The 22,079-nt window shown below is 45.7% G+C and overlaps 2 protein-coding genes across 9 annotated transcripts in view; both read right to left on the bottom strand.

Moving 5' to 3' along the window:
- RIMBP2 (RIMS binding protein 2) overlaps positions 1-21,685 on the bottom strand; it is a 222,023-nt gene extending 200,338 nt beyond the window's left edge. Inside the window, exon 1 of one of the 7 annotated variants that reach the window (XM_070769344.1) lies at positions 13,993-21,685. In XM_070769344.1, the coding sequence (XP_070625445.1) occupies positions 13,993-14,010 (18 nt within the window). In that variant the 5' untranslated portion in view covers positions 14,011-21,685. The remainder of the gene's footprint in view (positions 1-13,992) is intronic. The other 6 variants (XM_070769342.1, XM_070769346.1, XM_070769343.1 and 3 more) reach the window with 6 other exon arrangements.
- Positions 1-22,079, bottom strand: part of STX2 (syntaxin 2) — a 271,361-nt gene that overhangs the window by 72,754 nt on the left and 176,528 nt on the right. The window lies entirely within an intron of this gene.

Below are 22,079 nucleotides of genomic sequence, written 5' to 3'. Positions count from 1 at the left end.
CCACTGTGGTCTCTCTAAAACCCTAGTTGAATGGGTCCTTCATTTCCTGCCAGAACCTGACCCAGACATTTACTGCAAAACCAGACTCCCCTGGGTGGGCACTCATGCCTTTCACTGAATGATAAGTCTGTTTTGGAATTAGGTTTGGGTAACACTCTTAATGGCACCCCACTCCAGCACTCTTGCCTGGAAAATCCCATGGACAGAGGAGCCTGGTGGGCCGCAGTCCCTGGGGTCGCTAAGAGTCGGACAAGACTCAGCGACTTCACTTTCACTCTTCAGTTTCATGCATTGGAGAAAGAAATGGCAACCCACTCCAGTGTTCTTGCCTGGAGAATCCCAGGGATGGGGGAGCCTCGTGGGCTGCCATCTATGGGGTCACACAGAGTCGGACACGACTGAAGCAACTTAGCAGCAGCAGCAGCAGCAGCAACACTCTTAATGGGGCTTCTCTGGTGGCTCAGATGGTAACAAATCTGCCTACAATGCAAGAGACTGGCGTTCAATCCCTGGGTCGGGAAGATCCCCTGGAGTAAGAAAAGGCAACCCACTCCAGTATTCTTGCCTTGGAAATCCCATGGACAAAGGAGCCTGGAGGGCTACAGTTCACGGGGTTGCAAAAGAGATACAATTTAGCGACAAACAATACAAACAAAACCCTCTTACTGTCAGAGCCAATTCACTATGTGGTTTAACTAACTAGGAGAACCACTAGCATTCATTAAGATCACTACCTGAACAGAATGAGCTCAAGTCACCAGGATTCTTGACCTTGAGTGGCTCAGACAAACCCTCCCAGCTGCCTGGAGTCCCAGGGCCACCACTCATGCTAAGGTTGGGGAGAGACAGACCCACTGTGGCGAATGTGATTATCTATTTTATTTCCTGTTGGATTGGCAGCCGCTGGGTTGTTGCACATCCATCATGCTGAAAAGTGCGTGATATCCATGGATTAAAAATTAATTTACTGTCCAGCCTGGCTTTCAGCTTGATGCCTTAATTGAGTTTTGTTATGACAGTGGTGCTGAGCTCCCAGGCATCGTTTAGCCCAGTCTAGAGGCCTCGGTGTTTGGGGAGAGGTTTATGAGCTCTGAAATACAATTATCTCCCAGCACACACACAGTGCTTATCTTCAAAGTCACTCATGATTCATCCTGGGTTCTTTATGCCTGTGGAACCAGGGATACAGTTATTGATCTGCTTCCTCAAAAACATACTCCACAGCCCTGAGTCCCAAAGGGGAAGATCAGAGAACTGGATCCTGTTGTTCAGAAAGCCCCTCTTTGGAGAAACATTAATTAATTCAGTTAAATATTTAACCAATAGCGGCTACTATGTGTTCAGTATGCAAATAAGTATGACATAATCCCTACAGAAGTTTGCATGCATGAAGTCACTTCAGACATGTCCAACTCTGTGCGACCCTAAGGACTATAGCCCCACCAGGCTGCCCTGTCCATGGGATTCTCCAGGCAAGAGTACTGGAGTGGGTTGCCAGGCCCTCCTCCAGGGGATCTTCCCAACCCAGGGATCGAACCCGCATCTCTTATGTCTCTTGCATTGCAGGTGGATTCTTTACCACTGAGCCACTAGTGAAGCCCCTACAGAAGCTTGCAGTGATCCTTTCAGCCACATACAACATCAAGGACATGGGTTAAAGAGGCAGCACTTTATTACTGTAGCCTCTGGCCAAGAAAGGTCTCCAGAGCTTCCTGTCTTTGTTTCAGGCAGGGGTCCTCAGCAACTGGGCTGTACAGAGGGAGGTGAGCAAAGCTTCATGTGCATTTACAGTCATTCTGCACCAGGCACGGCCCAAATACCAACTCTTACAGCCATCATAGCTGTGTGAAGGGAGATGCATAAGAATGTCCATCACAGAAAATGGCAAAACCCAATACTGAGATGAATAAGGACATTTCATCAACCCCAATACATCTCCCAAAAGTAAGGCAGGGTGAGAATAGCAGCATAAGGAATCACATGCCCAGTGTGATGTATCTATGAAAAAATCTACATTTAAAAAACACCATATATTTTCCAAGGAGATAGATGGTTCTAGAGATGTAGGTCCCTAGATATATGTAAAACTGTATCTTAAAATTGGGCCTCCCTTGTGGTTCAGCTGGTAAAGAATTTGCCTGCAATGTGAGAGACCTGGGTTCGATCCCTGGGTTGTGAAGATCCCCTGGAGAAGGGAATGGCTACCCACTCCAGTATTCTGGCCTGGAGAATTCCATGGACTGTATAGTCCATGGGATCACAAAGAGTCAGACATGATTGAGTGACTTTCACTTTCATTTTAAAATTTGGAAGGATATTCAATATCCTAATAACATAGTGGATGCATCTAGGGTTTGGGGTGGATATTGAGGTGACTCTATAAATTAAAGAGGAATTTAGCTTTATTCATTATGCTTGATTTACTTTGAAAGGCAAAACGTACAATTGATCTGGTCTTTTCAATAAATCAATGGTCTGTAGGAAAAAGTGTTTTCAACTAAAAGACTAAAAATTCATAGCAGTCAATATAACATGTAAAGTTGGATTGGATCCTAGTTTAATTTTTTTAAGGGATAAAAATATATCCTAGAAACAACTAAGAACTTTTGAATATGGGCTGGATATTAGGTAATATTGGAGAATGATGGAAGTTTTAGATATGAGCATGATATTATGGTCATTTTGGAAATAATCTTACTTTAGGATGATACATAATAAAGTCAAGAAGTGGCACCATATCTGTATCTTTGAATTAGTTCATTCAAAATAGATGATAGATTGATAGATAAGCATATAGATAGACAAGCAGACTACCAAATGTGACAGTTTTTAAAATGATTGCATCTACATGGTGTGTCTGCTAGGGGTGATTGTACTATGCTTTGAATTTCTCAGTATGGATGAAAATTTTCATAAGCAAAAGTTTAAGAAATTTGGGATCAATATATATTAATATATATATATGCCACTATATATAATATCCATAACCAACAAGGTCCTACTGTATAGCACAGGGAACTATACACAATATATCGTAATAACCTATAATGGAAAAGAATCTGAATATATATATATATATATATATATATATATATATGAATCAATTTGCTGTATATCTGAAAATAACACAACATTCTAAATCAACTGTACTTCACATTTTTAAAAAGAGAAAAAGTTGATAAACAACAAGGTCCTACTGCATAGCACAGGTAACTAGATTTTTTAGAAAAAAGTTTCAAAAAGCCAGGGCAATGTGTGACTATTTAAAAGTATAGACAACACAAATAACTGGAGGCGGGAGTTCCCTGGTGGCCTAGTGGTTAGGATTTTGAGCTTTCACTGCCATGGCCTGGGTTCAATCTCTAGTCTGGGAACTTGCAAGGTGCCAGGTATAGCCAAAAAAAAAAAACAAAATTAATTAAAAAAATAATAACTGCAAGCAAATACACTAAAATATAGCTTTTGGGAATCTCTGTGATGGGAATTCCACATGTGTTATTTTCTCCTCTACACTTTTCTTTAAAAAAAAAAAAAAAATTAACGACAGTGATAAAGAAAAATAATCCTGAGAATGTTGATTTCTTGAGAGAGCCACGATTTCACAATGTTTCCACCACTAATTGCCCAGAAGAGGTCGCAAGAAAGGAAGATCTGCATTTCCGGAGATGCCCAAGATGGCTCGTAGGAAGGATTCATTCATTTGCATAGCTTCTTAGCTCCATCCACAAAAGCAGGCTTTCACGGCTGTGGCAGGTTTGGGGAGGAGTGTGGATTGGAGAGGCAGAGGCTGAGGGAGTCATTTCCAAAAGGAATTCCACTAAGTGTCTTCTCTTTCATAGCAAGACTGTTTGTTGGTGGCTTTCGGCCAAACCTTATCTCAAAGTGTGCCTGTGAAAATGAATATCTTCACAGCAAGCTACAGACTATGAACTTGAGACAGTCTAGAACCTATCAATATTTCTCAGTTTCAAATCACGACCTGGACAGACCTTTGTCCCGGTGCAAAAGGATGACTTTTGCTTAAGCGAAGTCAAAAATAAAATATGTAATGGCTACAGGCAATGGCAACCCACTCCAGTGCTCTTGCCTGGAAAATCCCATGGACGGGGGAGCATGGTGGGCTGCAGTCCATGGGGACGCAAAGAGTCGGACATGACTGAGTGACTTCACTTTCACTTTTCACTTTCATGCATTGGAGGAGGAAATGGCAACCCACTCCAGTGTTCTTGCCTGGAGAATCCCAGGGACTGGGGAGCCTGGTGGGCTGCCATCTATGGGGTCACACAGAGTTGGACACAACTGAAGCAACTGAAGCGAATGGCTACAGGAGAGAGTCCAAGTCACCATGACAAAGGACTCCGATTCTTTCGTGGAAACCCGGCTTGTCCCAAGTTACCAGCCGCAGTTGCTGAGATGAGGCTCCTCAGCCAGGTTTAGCGTCTCTACATCAATGTGGTTCACATCCTGTGACAAGCACGTGCAGAGCATTTGAGCACCTAAAAAATTCTCCTGAAGGGGCTGACCACGCTCCTTCTAAAGAGAGAGAAAGAGCTCTCCAGATGATAGCATGGGCTCAGATCACAATGTACCAGCCAGTCAGGATTATATCTGATAGACGGTATCACCCATTTGATTGACTTCCTCACATTCACCACACACAGCCCCAGCTAATCGTCACCTCCGAGCACTTGTAGATTTCTTTCACAGGATTTCTGCAACGTTTTCAGACCAAGACCATGTTTCCACACACTCAACATGAACACATTGCTTATTCATGATGCTTTGATCATCTCCTGTGAGTTTCTTTGCAAGAGGTATGAAAACACCAGCTCTTTAAGTCATCCTTATAGGTGACTGTTTCTCCAAGCTCAGCCTCAGAGTGAGTCAGACACAGGCAATTCCCCAGCAAGGAGGATGCCCTGATCAGACAGCACAGGGCAGCCGGGCAGGGGAGCCTGCCGAGGAACCCACCCAGCCAGGGCTGCGTTCACTCCCTTCTGGCCTCTTGTCTCAACTCTGACCGAAATGAAGCACCACCATTCCAGCAGCTTAGGCTCTATACTGGGTGCAAGCAACAGAAAAGAAACCAAACTGTGGCTGACTTCATTAGCAAGGGGCTTTATGGGGAGGAAGTGGGAACACACAGGAGATGAAAGAAAAAAATGGAAGATAGCCTACAAGGATGTATTATGCAAAACGGGGAATATAGCCAATATTTTATAATATAGTAAGTCCCCTACATACGAACGAATTCTGTTTTGAGAGTGTATTCATATGCCCAATTTATTAAGTCCAACAAAGCTAGCCTAGGTACCCAACTAACACAATAGGCTATATAGTACTATACCATAATAGGTTTATAATACTTTTCAAACAAATAATACATACATAAAAACAATAAGGAAAAATTTAATCTTACAGTAGAGGACCTTGAAAAGTACAATAATACAGTCCGACAACTGGCATCCAGGGGCTGGCATCAAGTAAACAGGCAAGAAGAGTTACTGACTGGAGGAGGGAGTGGAGGTGGGAGATGGTAGAGCTGAAGGATGGTCAGCAATAGGAGACGGAGGACAAGCTGCAATATCACTCACGCCTGATGTTGATGGAACACAGGTTCTGGTTCCTTGCTGGAACCCGATGCAAGTTTGTATCTTCGAAAGTTTGCAACTTGAAGGTTTGTATGTGTGGACTTACTATAACTAGAAATGGAGTGTAATCTTTAAAAATTGTATTTTAACAAAAAGAAAGGTTGGAGAACCAGGCTCAGGAAGCAGAGGGCGGCCCCTGCTTTTTTGGCAGTTTTGTAACTGCTAGAAAGTTCCTATCCCCCAACCCAGGAACTTGCTATTGAAATAAACGTTCTCCAACTGTTGACTTTTCCCCTTACGCCATCCACAAAGATTCAGAGTTCCAAACAAAAGCACCCACTTGGTCAAGCTTACATATCAAGCCCCACCCCCTGCCCCAGTACCTGGGTGGGAAACAGAAAAATCTGGCAAAAAGAACCTCTAGAAAACTAGTTTCTCCAGTGGGTGGATGAGCTACCTGTACAGCGATAACTAAAGCTGTACACACAGGGGGAAGAGATGAGATACAGCGGGAACCAAGGCCCTTTAGGAGGAGAGGTGGGATGCCAGGCAGGGATGCAGAGATGCAGTGATACATCTCAGGAGCATCATTTCTATGGTCCTGAGTGAACCAGCCCCACCTGGGGTCACGCAATCACAATCCACCAGCCGTTTGCAAGCAACCTTCTGGCTACCCTGGTGTCTGGGTATTTCAGGGAAGTTTCAACCTTGCAGGTCAAAGAGACTTTCCAGGCCAGGCCACTTGGTATGATTGGGTCCCTCTGGGGTTGGAGAGGGCAATCTGAAGCCTAGAAGTTTGTTGGGTGGGACCCCAGCTAGAGCTGGGGGAGTGCTTCTGGGAGGAGAAGGAAGTCAGACTGCAGAGGGAAAGAGCTACCCCTCTGCTGGCCATTGTTGTTGGACGCAAGGTCAGTGCTGCAGCTTGGGTGTGGGACTCACCTGGTTCTCACCCCCAGCCATCCAGGGAAGGAACAAGTCTACTTCGGCTGCCTTTTCAAGGCTGGATTAGGATCTGGCTCCCTGCCTTTCCATTGGGCGGAAAACATCAAATGCCCTGCTGATACATCGTTCCTCTCATGCTGGAGTCCCTAACCAGCTCCCCCTCCTCCTGCAAGTCACGTTTTAGAGCTCTGCTCTGGTTATCTCTTTGTGCTTGCATATATTTAGATTTTTAAATCAGTGAACTCCTGTCTTTTTGATAAGCAAAAACAAAAGGGTAACAACAAAGTAACATTTTCTAGCACTCTACCAGACAGTATTAATACACATTTGTGACTCATTAAACAAAAAGTCTTGCCTCCTCTAAATTCAGTGTCAATCATGCACCACCACTAGGATACCTATGATGCTTCAGAAATACGCATCTGTTAGAAATCCTAGCTGACAGATGACTGTTTAGAGTTTGTTCACTTTGTTCTAAAGGCTCTAACCTGATTGATGCAGAAGGTTCAACAAAAAGCGCCTTGGGGGTCATGGATCCAAACACTTCACAAGCCAGGAAACCAAGGAATGGAGCTTATACTCAGCTTCTAAAGCCCCAGCACCACCAGCCACCCTGGGATTTTGCCAGCATCACTTCTCAGCACTGCGGGATCCAGGAAAGTCAGGGCTTCCAGGATCCGCCCCGCTGCCCCCAGTCAATAAGCATCTGTGCCAACTTCTCCCAGGATTCTCATGTCACTCCTTGACTTTCATGGAGTCACCACCTCCTCTTGGGTTCACTTCTGTGTCCCTCCCTCAGTCTCTTTGGGTTACAGCCTGTGACACATGAGAAATCACAGGACTGTCTTCCTGAACCATTAACCTTTCACTCCACCTGAAGACCGGACATCCAGGGTGCTTTATTTATCATCAACAGTCCTTATGGTCCTAGGATGGAAGATGCTACCTGTCAGATACAGGTTGCAGGTAGAAATTATGGACTTTAAGCGACCTGGCCCTGAAGGCATCCCCTACAGAATGGACTGAACGCAGTGTGAGGGCTGAGGGAAGTTCAGAAGGTTTACAGAGACTTGATTTAGAAGGTCCCTCATCTGCAGCTGCAATCTGATCAGTTTCTCCTCCAACAGCTCTCTTCCAGCCCCAGCCACACATGATAGAAAGTCGTGTATTCTTGTCTGAAATCCTGTTCATCGTGCAGTTGACAAGGAGTGGTTGCCTGGCAAGCAGGACATAGAACCTGGGTCCAGCTGCTGCCTTGGCAGGAGATGCTCAAATGCTTGGGTTGTCATGTTCTCTGTCATGCCCGGAACTCCAACAGACAACTCCAGATGGAGGGGAGGCTCCTTGAGTAGAAGGTTGGGGAAACGGGGATTGGATGCTGTTTTGCACCAATACTTTGGCCACCTGATGCGAAGAGCCGACTCACTGGAAAAGACCCTGATACTGGGAAAGATTGATGGCAGGAGGAGAAGGATACGACAGAGGATGAGATGGTTGGATGGCATCACCAACTCGATGGACATGAGTTTGAGCAAGCTCCAGGAAATGCAGAAGGACAGGAAAGCCTGATGTGCTACAGTCCATGGAGTCGCAAAGAGTGGGACACGACTGAGGGACTGAACAGCAAATTGTACCCACAGCCAGTCCAGTGCGTCCTCTGAGAAGCCATCTCCAGTTTAGTTCAGCCATGGGACCTGTGGTGATCTGGATGTTCGTGGGGACAGTTTGAGAGGGCGGTGACCAGGACATGTCACGCTGCCCGGGTGGCATGGTGCACTGGCACATCTCTGAGCCTGTGAAGAGGCCTGAAGACATCGCACCTCCTGGGATGGCCTGCGGGTCTGCCTAGCATGGGGAACAGAGTCACCTGTGAGCCTCACTGACCTCACCTTCCACAGACCAGGAGAAAAGTGGCCAGAGAGGTCTCAGTGTGGCCCAAGGCATGTTCCCGTTAGCCAGGGAAAGTCTGCTTTTTTCATCTCCACTTAAAGGACTTTTTTCTCTCTCTTTTTAATTTACTGAAGTAAACTTGTTTACAGTGTTGTGCTAGTTTCTGCTGTACAGCGAAGTGAATCAGCTATATGTGTGCATGTAAATGACTTTTAAAACATTATTTTGGCTTTTTCATCAGGTGCCACCTTTCCCCCCATTCTTTTCCATCTTCTTGGTTTGGACAAACCCTCAGGTAAGATGGGAAGGTCACAGTGAATGATCTGCTCTGCTTTGCATGAATCCCTGATCCAAACTGTGTGATCAGCTCTCAGTGAATGAAAGCAGCTCTGGGTCAGGGTCCCTGAGACCACCCCCCAGGGAGACAGATATTTAGAGTGGCAATCATGGGACTCAGGACACAGTCGTGCTCAGGATGATGATTTAAGACAGCAAAGGACACGAAGCAGAACCAGCAAAGGGAAAGCGCACTAGGGTGGGGTGTGGGGGACTAGGAGAGAGTATCCAGAATTGTCTCCTGGGGAATCCCGCAGGACAAACAATTCCTGCAGCATCAGACTGTGACAGCGTGTAGAGACCCAGAGCCCAGGGTTCACTGGGAACTGGTCACATAGGCACCTCTGTCTGGGATGGACCAGAATTCCAGACTCCCAGGGGAAAACAGGTGTCTGCATCAATGAGATAGCTTGCACAAACAAGTCTGGACACAGCAACCCACCCTGGTCAGCTGGGGAACAATGAAAACCCTTTGGAAATCCAAGATGCCAGATGCCAGCCAAGGGCCAGCTTGGCTAGCAGACTTTGCCAAGACGGCAGCCTTGGGGCCAGGACGGGAGCCCTCCTCCTGACCACACCACGGCTCCCAGACCACAGCAGGTTTCAGCCTCTGCTTCACGGCAGGCCAAGCCCATGTGCCAGGTGGGGTGAGGGGACACGGAAACACAGGCCCGATCGCTGGACGGCATCATCGGCTTGGCCCACCCAGAACCGGCTTCGGCCAGTCGGGGACCCTGTCCAGGTCCCTCTTCCACGCAGCTGTTAATAGAGGCACATTTTTATTTTACGCATCGACTGTCATCTTGCTTTCTACAAGAGCTAGACGGCAGGTGCCTCTGGGGAGAAGCCTCACTCTCCATCTTGCTGCAGGCCTCGCCTCGCCCAGTGAGCATGGCCAGCCCCCCTCAGCTGTGACCTCTCTCCGTGGCATTGACGGACCCTGACCCCCAGCCTCACATCAGTTACACAGAGATTTGTGTGCTCAGAGGTGTTTCTCTTCATCCCTGACTCTGTGACTCTTTGTTTCTCTCTGCCTGCCTGTCTCTCACTGTCTCTGTTTGTTCATCTTCTCTGTCTCTCTTTCTGTTTGTCTGTCTCTGTCTCTCTCTCTCCCTTTCTTTCCCTCCTAGAGTCATTCATTCTAGCCCAGAACCTAACTGCATTTTGGCAAAAGCAGGAGGAACAGTAGCTACTCCTGGGTACATTATGGAAAAAAAGGGGTGTTTTCAAAATAATTTTAAGGCATCATTTAAACAAGACAACTAAGACCAGGGTAGAAAGCCTTTAAAGGAAGCGGTGTAAAGGCAGGACCTGATTCCTGAAGGCAGTTTTGCAAAGCTCTGCCTGCAGCCAAACCTGACCATTGTACCAGTCAAGTCTGCACATGAACTTCTGAAACACTTTGTACATGGCAACACAGCCCCACGTAGCTGCTCTGACTTGAAGTGAGAAAAACAAACGTTTGTGCCCACTCCATAAATAAAGACGTAAGTGGGACTTCCCTGGTGGTCCAGTGACTGAGACTCCATGTTCCCAATGCAGGGGGCCTGGGTTCTATCCCTGGTCTGGGAACTAGATCCCACATGCCACAACTAAGACCCGGTATAGTCAAATAAATAAAAATATTTTTTTTTAAAAAAGAAAGAGGTAAGTGAGTCACCCCTGGGGAGAAGAATGAGGGGGCAGTGTCAAAGGAATCTCCTGACCCCTCCTGACTCGTGGTCCCCCTGCCCTGCTGCCCCAAACCCACTACAGGACCACAGGACTCTGACTCCGAGCACATCTCCTTCCTGCTGTTCAGGCTGCCAAGACGGTCTTTTCCGCAACTCAGGACTCTGAAGGTCAAAGACTCTTAAGATGTCCCAGAGCAGGAAAACTCAATGATTAATAAACACCTATAGTCATGGGCTTCTCTGGTGGCTCAGATGGTAAAGCGTCTGCCTGCAATGTGGGAGACCCGGGTTCGATCCCTGGGTTGGGAAGATCCCCTGGAGAAGGAAAAGGCAACCCACTACAGTAATTTTGCATGGACTGAGGAGCCTGGTAGGCTACAGTCCATGGGGTCGCAAAGAGTCGGACACAACTAAGCGACTTCACTTTCATTTTCATAGTCAGGGAGCTATCAATGAAATGAACAATGGAAACAAACTGATGGTGAAACACTACACACGTGCTAAACAGCACGATGCTTCTCACGCAGATTTGAAAAAGATGAAAGAGTGATAATCCTCAGTGCTGGGGAGTGTAGGAGTATGACACTCCACCTATAACTGGTAGGAAGGTCAATTCCTACAGTCTTTTTGGAAAACCATCAGGCAGAGGTATAATTTAAAAGAACATAGACATATTCTGATCCACAAATTCCTAAAAATGGATTCCTTAAAGTAAAAATCACAAGAATATATCCAGAGGATCTTTATGATAACCCTGTAAAGGCAAAAAAAAAAAAAAGTGAAATGTCTTTTAATACAACAGTTGAATAAAACTGTGGTGTATCATATATCGACAATGTTATATTTCCATGATATCCCCATAAAGCGGGGGGAGGGGGGCGGGAATGTAACTGTGGTGTATCCATACCATGGACTGTGATAAAGCACATTCAAAATAATGAGTTAGAAATGTATACGTTGGCACAAAAAATTATTCAGGAGTAAAACAAGTTATAGAAAAAGTTACACACAGGGCAACTGACAAAACCCAGAAAGGCCTGAATGTGGGTGTATAGGCATTGGTGTTTGATTCTACAGAAGAGAGAAAGGTGTGTAGGGACCCACCTTGATTATCTGGGCACGAGGTGTGTGATGTGAGAAATCTAGGGGAGAGAGCTGAAAAAAAAGATCTAATAAATACAAGAAGCACTATTTTTCATGAACATTGGCGGGCATCTCCCTGTGGAGACAGGCAAAGGCTTCGAACCTCTGCCAGCAGGACTGTAGAGCCGTTAGTCCATCCAGACAAGCTGGGTGCAGAGGTTTGCTACCTGTGTGAACACGCCTGACCGCTAGATGCCTGGATCCTTCTGCTCCAAAGGTGATTGCTTCCTCAGTTTGGTCAGGCAGCAATATTCCTGCCCAGCAGGAAGGTGAAGCAGGAGCAGGCACACACTCCACAAACATCTTGAATTTTTAAAGGAACCTACAGATCCGGTGCTCTGTGTCCACGAGCAAAGGCTGTCTCCTGTTACGGACTACCGTACTCTGCACACCGCTCACCGGCCAGGAGAGGAGCTGTCCAAGGTATCTTGTTCCAGATTAGACATTGCAGAGGACCACACACACACGTATGCTCATGCGCACGCACACACATGCGCGCATACGCACACACACATACACACGCACACACACACACATGTACGCACACGCACACACCTCTGTCTCTGGCTGCTCCCTGTCTCTTTCCTCCACCTTGTTCCCTCTCTCTCCCTCACCTCTCCACACCCTCATCTGTTCCTTTCCCATCTCTCTCCCTCCTTTCTTCTTCCCCTCTTTCTCTTCCTTCTTCTTTCTCTTTTTCTCTCCCCTTGGCCCCATTTATGTCCCTCCCCTTACTGCCTTCTCTTTGGTCTCACCATCTTCAGGAGGGTTCATGGCTTGGGGCTGGTGTAGAATCACCTGAATACCCTTTACTGAGTGCCCACTCTTGTCCTCACACCTGTGTGCAAGATGGATATTAGTGTTAAACCCATTCGACATCCAAGGAAACTGAGGCACAGGAAAAGCCACTCAACCAATCAACAAATATCTACTAAGTTCCTACAATGCACCAGATACTCTTCCTGGAAGTGATGACTCAGACAGACAGAAGTTAAGGAACTGTCCATTCCAGTTCATACAGGGCAGAGCCTGTGGATGGCGGGAAGCTGTGAATGTCCTAAGACATGGCCAGCGCAGAGCCCCTGGGCCTTTTCCCAAGTACAGAGAAGCTCTCCTCTCTTGCATCCCTGTGAAGCAGCAAGCTTGACCTGGAAGGAAGCAGGGCCAAAGGGAGAAGCAAAGGAGAGGCAGCTTTATTTTCCAGTGCGGAAGTCATGCAGAACATGGCCAAAGCCAAGTGAGGAAATGCATGTGGACCACTGGTCCCCAGACATGGTGTCAGCTGCTAGTCTGAAGCTGGCATGCTGGTGCCTATTTGTTCTCATGGAATTCACTGCATCCCACGGCAGAGAGGCTGTGTCCTATCTCCTATTTTTCTAGAACCTACCTCCCACCTCAAACCTCATGGCGAACTGTTCTGAGCCCCTCCTGTGGAACCAAGCCTGGTGCCGAGACCTTACCAATCTTCAGGGCATTTAACCCTCACAAACAGCTCCTCTGAGATAAGTGCAAAAGCTCTCATCCTGGTTAAACACACAGAGATGGGAAAGTTTAGTGAAATTAAGCATAGGCCCACATTCAATAGCAGGTAGGTGATGGAGTCAGGATTTAAACCCAGGTGTTTCTGCATCCAAATGGTTTCTTTTACCTAGATCACTTTTCTTTTCCATAGAGAACACTGACCTAGGACATGAGCTGGGAGGTTCCATAAAAGCTCTGGTCACAAGGCTCTAAGCACAAGCCAATTGCATCTCTAGGCAAAAATGACAAGTAGGTTCCACCTCACACCAGCTTTCTTTAATGCTTTTATTTGATGGCATTGAGGAGGGTTTGGAGACTGGGACCAGGCTCGGCAGAAAAGAGTACCACAAAAAATCAGCAATGTGGGCCATGGGCAAGAGGTCAGGGAGTATCATACATGTTGGTTAGAATAACTTAGCTTTCAAAGAGCCATGAGAAGGGCTTCAGGTAGGGGTAGATCAAGTGGATTGAATGATACTGCCCAGCGTGATTCCAGTGTCTGGGGTGCCTTCCCTGAGTCTGTCTTCAACATCTAACTCTGATTCTAAGCTGAGAGCTAATAGGCCCAAGTGTTTCAAGCTTTCTTGTCCACAGCCAGTAGAAAAAGGAGAATATCTTTATGACAGCATGGCAACCACATTCCCCAAAGCCACTCTGATTGGACTAGCTGAGGCCACACATAGAGATCTGAAAGTGGCCAGAGAGACAGAATGCAACCACTCCTGGCCAAGGTCACATGTTCTTTCCTTAGAGTCAGGGTGGGGAGGGGGAGTCAGCTGATGGAAAGGGTAACAGAGCCGAATAGGCAGTCAACAAACCACTATGCCACATCTATGACATCACCCCCCAATCAAGGCTCATTCCTCCCAGAAGAACACAGGCATGGGCCAGAATACCTTTTCTCCACTTTGCATGAAATGCAGACCTAGGAGCCTCCTTCTCCCCTCTGGCTAGGTGCTCTCTTTTTCCATGAATCCATCTCTGCAGAAATAAAGAGAGGACCTTCTAATGCCCCTCCAATAACTGATCTCCACATTAGAGACCATAACTAGGGCCCCACCCATGGAGTGAGATGAGAGACCCTACGATACATTTTCTTAAAAGGGTAACTACCATATGTAACATTTGAACCCCATTTTCTCTGAGAAGGCCTTTCTGTGTTAACCTGCTTAAACCAGGAGTGAATGTAATTAATGGGAAGCATGAAGTGCTGATTACACAGGAGGCACAGATGATTATTAGACACTATATGAAGCCCCATCACTGATATGATTATGGACAAACGCACTGCTAACAGGCTTGGAAAGTATCATTAACACAGACTTCCCAGGTGGCGCTAGTGGTAAAGAACCTGACTGCCAATGCAGGAGACATAAGAGACCAGGTCTGATCCCTGGAGAAGGGTATGGTAACCCACTCCAACATTCTTGCCTGGTTAATCCCATGGACAGAGGCGGCTGGTGGGCTACCGTCCATAGGGTCGCAAAGAGTCGGACACAACTGAAGTGACTTAGCATGCATGCATGCATGCCAGGAGCTTCTTAGAATTACACTTCTGAAATATCTTAGAACTCTTTAAAAAAAACACACAGACGTCTGCAAATCAGTTGATTCATGCAAAGGCTTTTTTTTCCCATTGGACACCATATCCAAGTTGCCCAGACAACTAAGCTATTCCTGGTCTGCTGAAATAATTTAATTGAAGTACCTCCTGTTAGTTCAGAACTTGGGTCCATCTGCAGACTCTGGGGACAGAAGGCACTGGGTTATGAGTGTCAGAGCAGAGATACATGTGTACATGCTCAGTTGCTTCAGTCGTGTCCGACTCTTTGCAACCCCATGGACTGTAGCCTACCGGGCTCCTCTGTCCGTGGGATTCTCCAGGCAAGAATACTGGAGTGGGTTGCCATGTCCTTCTCCAGGGGATTTTCCCAACCCAGGGACTGAACCTGTATCTCCTGAGGCTCCTGCATTGCAGGCAGATTCTTTACCACTGAGCCACCAAGGAAGCCACAGAGCAGATATAACCTCCCTGCTAAAAGGGCCAAGAGCCTCCTACGTTGCTTTACCAAGACTCTGGCTGAAACAAGAGTCAGCCTACCGCCGCTGACAGATGGCCAGCAAGAGGCTGACCTTCCCTTCCTACCTGGCTTTGGAACCTGATGAAACCACTACCTCTGGAACCAAGAGCCCAGTTTCTTACTGAGGGCATTTCCCCATTGGTGTAATTGCCACAAGAGAATAAAAAGAATTCCACATGAATTCTACTGAAAAGATGAACCTTTGATTTTTAATCTTTGATTCATTCACCTTGCCACTGCTTTCCAATCTGCCAGACCCCACACAGGAGGGTCCTTCACGGAACCCAAGGTGTTTTCAGGTACAGATGTGTCAGGCATTTCATTAGTCATTGATTTATAAATCATAGAATCATCATCAATTTAATATTCTATTTTAGTATTTTTTTTCAATGACAAAGCCTCCTTTGGGTGCTAAAATGTCTTCTTTATGTATGTGTGAGTGTGTGTGTGAGTGTGTGTGTGTTCTAGTTGCTCAGTTGTGTCCAACTCTGCGACCCCATGGACTGTAGCCTGTCAGGCTCCACTGTTCATGGAATTCTCCAGGCCAGAATACTGGAGTGGGTTGCCATGCCCTCCTCCAGGGGATCTTCCCCACTCAGGGAATGAACCTGGATCTCCTGCATTGCAGGCAGATTCTTTACCATCTAAGCCACCAGAGAAGCCCCAGAATGTCTTCTTTACACCTCTGTAATACTTGGTCATCTTCCTGTTGGAGTCAGTGTGAATAAGTGTCAGGTTTAAAGGCTCAGCTAGTCCTCAGAATTTAGCTGGATTTGGATAACAGTGTTGTTTTTCTGTATTTGACTACTTTTACCTTTTATTTCTAGCAGGATTTTCCACTTAATCTAGTAATGAAAAGGTTTTTTTTTCCAAATACATTTACACAGTATATTAATTTTTAAAAATAATAGTATTATAAGTAATAGTAACATTACCAAGCAGATAGCACAAAAATCAGAAAGGTGGTGATTCTCTCAGGTAAATATTTATAAACTAATGAACCCAGTTATCTCTCTTCCAAACTTGTAGGTTTCCAACTCCATGGTCTAATATCTATAACATTTTCTTCTCATGTTTTGCCTGGATGGCTAACATGGCTAATTACCACTTTCATGAGCACACATTATCATCTCAGAATATCAGATTCTTGCAGTGGCTAGTTCATGTCTTACTCATTCCAAAATCTTCCATAGTACACAGAGCAGAAGCACTGGACAAAGTTTGATTAATTTAATTGTTCCCTCTGCCTCTATGAATCCAGCCTCTCTCCCAGGGCCACTGGTCTTCCTCCTCCAGGAAGCCTTACTTGATCACCCTAGCCCACAATGTCTTTATGAAGAGTATACTTTGCTTTTGAATTCTTCCCTCTGCCTCCATGAATCCAGCCTCTCCCCCAGGGCCACTGGTCTTCCTCCTCCAGGAAGTCCTCCTGGATCACCCTGGCCCATAATGTCTTTATGAAAAACATGCTTTGCTTTCTCTATATCCATTCCCCATTCTTCTAGTTATAGTATTCCACTTTCTCTCTGGGAAATGACTGCTCTCCTATTCAGTCCAGGGCAGGCACATGACCCAGATCTGGTCAAAGTGCCACCTATCCTTAGGCAAATAATTGTGAAGGAATAGATGATGTCTCAGGTTGATTGCTGAGATGTTCCCATCAGAGACAATCTTGGGATTCCTGTTGAACTATCAGGCAGAGGCAGGTCCCTTTTATCCCACTTAGGGATAAGTCCTAGGAATCCTAGGAAAATAAATCCTAGGAAAAGAGAAAGCCTAGAGCTGCTGGTACCACCACATGGAAAGATCCTGCTGAGATGAAGCTGGTGCAGAAGAAAGGTGGGACAGGAGATAGAAACTAAATCCTAATGACATTGCTTCAGCCCCCGGATCTACCCATGCCTGAAGCCCTTCTCTCAATAAATATCCTATTTTGCTTTAATCAGACTGAGTGGACTCTTCATTAACTTGAAACTGAAGAAATCTGTGACTAAAACACCATTGTTTGAATTTGGAAAGTCCATCTTCTCTGTACTAACCATTTGAATAGAGAAAGATACTGTATCTCTGGTCTTCACACTGTCTTCTTGGTATCTAAAAAGATACCAAGTCACTGGATTTTTAGGGCTCACCCTAATCCAGTATGGTTTTAGAATCAATCTGGTTTTAGAAAATCAAAATTTTAATCAAGTTGGTTTTAGAAAAGGCAGAGGAACCAGAGATCAAATTGCCAACATCCACTGGATCATTGAAAAAGCAAGAGAGTTCCAGAAAAACATCTATTTCTGCTTTATTACTACGCCAAAGCCTTTGACTGTGTGGATCACAATAAACTGTGGAAAATTCTGAAAGAGATGAGAATACCGGACCACCTGACCTGCCTGGACAGGGAGGTCCAACGTGCTGCAGTCCACGGGGTCGCAAAGAGTCGGACACGACTGAGCAACTGAATTGAACTGAACTAATCCAGTATGACTTTATCCTAATCTACGTCTTCATTACATCAGCAAGGACTCCATTTTCAAATAAGCTTATATTCACAGGTAGCAGGGGTTAGGATTGGAACATATCTTTTGTGGGAACTGAATTCAACCCATTACAGCTACCATCTTGCTCCTCTGAGGAAAGTCAGACTCAAGGCAAAGGAGAAAGAGGAATGAGCTGGATATATTCGTGATAAAACAAACCGAGCCTCACCTGAGTCTATATTAAATACATCTGGACTTGCCTCCCCTTCACACCTGTCTCTCTTGGTAATGATAAAAAAGATCAAGTCCTTTTCATTCTCAGTCCTTTTTCCCTCCCTCCTTCAACCTTCTGGTGTAGGATCTGTTCAACAGGTGGGAAGGACTCCCACTCTATCATCCCAATGGACTGTGTCACCTCCTCTCTACCTGGCTCTGCCTGCTCCCAGGGCTCTTGCACCTTTTTATACTGCGTGGCCACATTTGAATGAGCATACAGGCAACTGATGGAATTTCAAAAAGAAATTCAGGCAAAATGCCTCCTTCAAAAGCATTGAGATGGAAATGTTTTTTTTAATAGCTTTGTAATGTAAATAACCTTGAAGTCAAAATTACAGCAACAGAAAGCAAATGTAAGACTGCACATGAAAAGAATGGAAAAGAGATCTTTCAGTCACATTCAACTGTACAGTGATCTTGCTAAGAATGTAGTGCACAGCCCATTTAGGAAGAGAGGGAGGGAGGTAAGGAGGGAAGGGAATGGGGGGAGAGGGAGAGAAGGAGGGGAGGGAAAGGGGAGGGAGGGAGCGATGAAGGAAGGAAGTCTGAACGACAGCCCAGACTTTGATCAGAGATGGGTCTTTGTCTAAAACTCAGAAATAGCCAGGACATGGAAGCAACCCAAATGTCCATCAACAGAGGAATGAATAAAGAAGATGTGGTACATATATACAATGGAATATTACTCAGCTATAAAAAGGAACAAAATGGGGTCATTTGTAAAGACGTGGATGGACCTAGAGACTGTCACACAAAGTGAAGTCAGAAAGACAAAAAAATTCAAAGAAATCTAAAACTGCCCAGCTTACAGAGTGGAGCGTCTGCCTGCTAGTTAGCAGCTCTCATCAAACAAGGAACTAAATCAAGTAGAGACTTCAGAAGCCACAGTTCTGAATAAACAGCCTGGGATATTTTTATGTGAGTCTCTGCTGCTTTCCATAGTGACTGACTCATAGGTAGCCTTAATCTGACAAAGCCGTGTCGTCATGGGAACCAGACTTAGTCCATGGCCACAGGTTAAACATTAAGCTCCTACCTGTGATAATGTTCCCTTATCAATCTCCTCTCGGAACCCAAAGCTTTTCCATTTCCTTTGGGCAGCTGGCCGCTCTCTGTTGATAGTGTTTGCCAGTGGCAAAGGCTCTGTTGCCTGGTTACTAATTGGTGATGGGGGTGAGACCTGGCTGGAGAGGAGCAAGTCGAAGATGCTTAAAGGCTAAGCAAGCTGACTGGGCAGCGTTCATGGAGAGGTGGCCCCGTGCAGACAGGACACTGTCCTTGGCCATTTGAACTTGGGAGTCACCATAACCTCACACTAGGCAAAGCCACCATTCCAGCAGGCTCATGGAGGCGTTAAGGACCCTGCTCATGGATGCCCATGGCAGGGCAGCGTTTCCCTGGGATGTGCCCACCAGCACGACGATTCAATGCAGGAAAGGAGAAAGAGGCTCTGGGATCCAAATAGCAAAGGACATAAAGGATGGTGGAAACTGTGCTCGCCTTTCTTCTGGCCAAAGCACTCAGCTTCACTTTGAATATGGTCTGGTGAGAATGGCAAGCATTTGGCATCCAGCCCCCTCCAACCACAGGCTTCCCTGGGTGGCTCAGTGGTTAAGAATCCACCTGCCAAAGCAGGAGCCTCAGGAGACACGGGCTCAATCCCTGTGTTGGGAAGATCCCTTGGAAAAGGAAATGGCAACCCACTCCAGTATTCTTGCTGGGATAATCCCATGGACAGAGGAGCCTGGCAGGCTACAGTCCATGGGGTCATAGAGAGTCAGACACAACTGAGCATGCACGCACGTCCCTCTAACCACCAGGAACAAAAAGACACCGGGCGGGATATCTCCTGACTTTACATCTCGAGCAGAGACACCCAAACACCAAAACCAGGGGCTGCATCAGAGTCATCCTAGTGGGTTCATCCTGAGGGCCCATCCATGGACACCACTATTTAGATTCCCAGGTCCTCTCCTTTCCATCAATTCTTCCAGGCAATGCCTCTTCTTAAGATTACCAGAATTAGGATACCAGAATTCAAAACCTTTCATCACAGAGCACTGAGCTGAATTCCCAGTGCTATAGAGCAGCTTCCCACTAGCTATATATCTTACACATGGTAGTGTACATACATCAGTGCTACTTTCTCAGCTCAGTGCTCTTTGATGACCTACGGGGTAGAATGGGGAGGCGGGAGGCAGGCTCAAGAGGGAGGAGATATAGGTATACATATAGCTGATTCACCTTGTTGTACAGCAGAAACTAACACAACATTGTAAAACAATTGGAGTTTAATTTTTTAATTAAAAACTAAATTTTAAAAACTTAAAAAAAAAGACCTTATATCAGTTTGCTGGGGCCATCATAACAAAGTGTCACAATCACGGTGGCTAAAACAACAGACCCAGACCTTCATGACCCAGATAACCACGAAGGTGTGATCACTCACCTAGAGCTAGACGTCCTGGAATGTGAAGTCAAGTGGGCCATAAGAAGCATCACTACGAGCAAAGCTAGGCGAGGTGATGGAATTCCAGTTGAGCTATTTCCAATCCTAAAAGATGATGCTGTGAAAGTGCTGCACTCAATATAGGAGCAAATTTGGAAAACTCAGCAGTGGCCACAGGACTGGAAAAGGTCAGCTTTCATTCCAATTCCAAAGAAAGCAAAGCAAAAGAGTGCTCAAACTACGCACAATTGCACTCATCTCACACACTGGTAAAGTAATGCTCAAAATTCTCCAAGCCAGGCTTCAACAGCACGTGAACTGTGAATTTCCAGATGTCCAAGCTGGTTTTAGAAAAGGCAGAGGAACCAGATATCAAATTGTCAACATCTGTTGGATCATAGAAAAAGCAAAAGAATTCCAGAAAAACATCTACTTCTGCTTTATTGATTACACCAAAGCCTTTGACTGTGTAGATCACAACAAACTGTGGAAAATTATTCAAGAGATGGGAATACCAGACCACCTTATCTGCCTCCTGAGAAATCTGTATGCAGGTCAAGAAGCAACAGTTAGAACTGGACATAGAACAACAGACTGGTTCCAAATCAGGAATGGAGTATGTCAAGGCTGTACATTGTCACCCTGCTTATTTAACTTATATGCAGAGTGTATCATGTGAAATGCAGGGTTGGATGAAGTGCAAGCTGAAATCAAGATTGCCAGGAGAAATATCAACAATCTCAGATACACAGATGATACCACGCTTATGGCAGAAAGCAAAGAAAACCTAAAGAGTCTCTTGATGAAAGTGAAAGAGGAGAATGAAAAAGCTGCCTTAAAACTCAGCATTCAAAAAACGAAGATCATGGCATCTGGTCCCATCACTTCTGGGGAAAAAGTGAAAACAGTGACAGCTTTTATTTTGGGGGGGCTCTAAAATCACTACAGATGATGACTGCAGTCATGAAATTAAAAGATGCTTGTTTCTAGGAAGGAAAGCTATGACAAACCTGCTGCTGCTGCTGCTGCTGCTAAGTCGCTTCAGTCATGTCCGACTCTGTGTGACCCCATAGACGGCAGCCCACCAGGCTCCCCCGTCCCTGGGATTCTCCAGGCAAGAACACTGGAGTGGGTTGCCATTTCCTTCTCCAATGCATGAAACTGAAAAGTGAAAGTGAAGTCGCTCAGTCGTGTCCGACTCTTAGCGACCCCATGGACTGCAGCCTACCAGGCTCTTCCGTCCATGGGATTTTCCAGGCAAGAGTACTGGAGTGGGGTGCCATTGCCTTCTCCATGACAAACCTAGATAGTTGTATTAACAAAACTAATACAATATTGTAAAGTTTAAAAATAAAATAAAATTAAAAAAAAAAAAAAACCAGAGACATCACTTTGCCGACAAAGGTCTATATAATCAAAGCTATGGTTTTTCCATTAGCTATGGACAGATGTGAGGGTTGCTCCATAAAGAAGGCTGAGCGCCGAAGAATTGATGATTTCAAATTGTGGTGCTAGAGAAGACTCTTGAGAGTCCCTTGGACTGCAAGGAGATCAAACCAGTCAATCCTAAAGGAAATCAACCCTGAACATTCATTGGAAGGACTGATGCTGAAGCTAAAGCTCCAATTCTTTGGCCACCTGATGTGAAGAGCTGACTCATTGAAAAAGACCCTGATGCTAGGAAAGATTAAGGGGAGGAGAAGTGGGTA

Source organism: Bos indicus, chromosome 17 (genome assembly GCF_029378745.1).
Source record: "Bos indicus isolate NIAB-ARS_2022 breed Sahiwal x Tharparkar chromosome 17, NIAB-ARS_B.indTharparkar_mat_pri_1.0, whole genome shotgun sequence".
Taxonomy (NCBI): domain Eukaryota; kingdom Metazoa; phylum Chordata; class Mammalia; order Artiodactyla; family Bovidae; genus Bos; species Bos indicus.
This window is presented reverse-complemented; position numbering and strand designations above follow the sequence as displayed.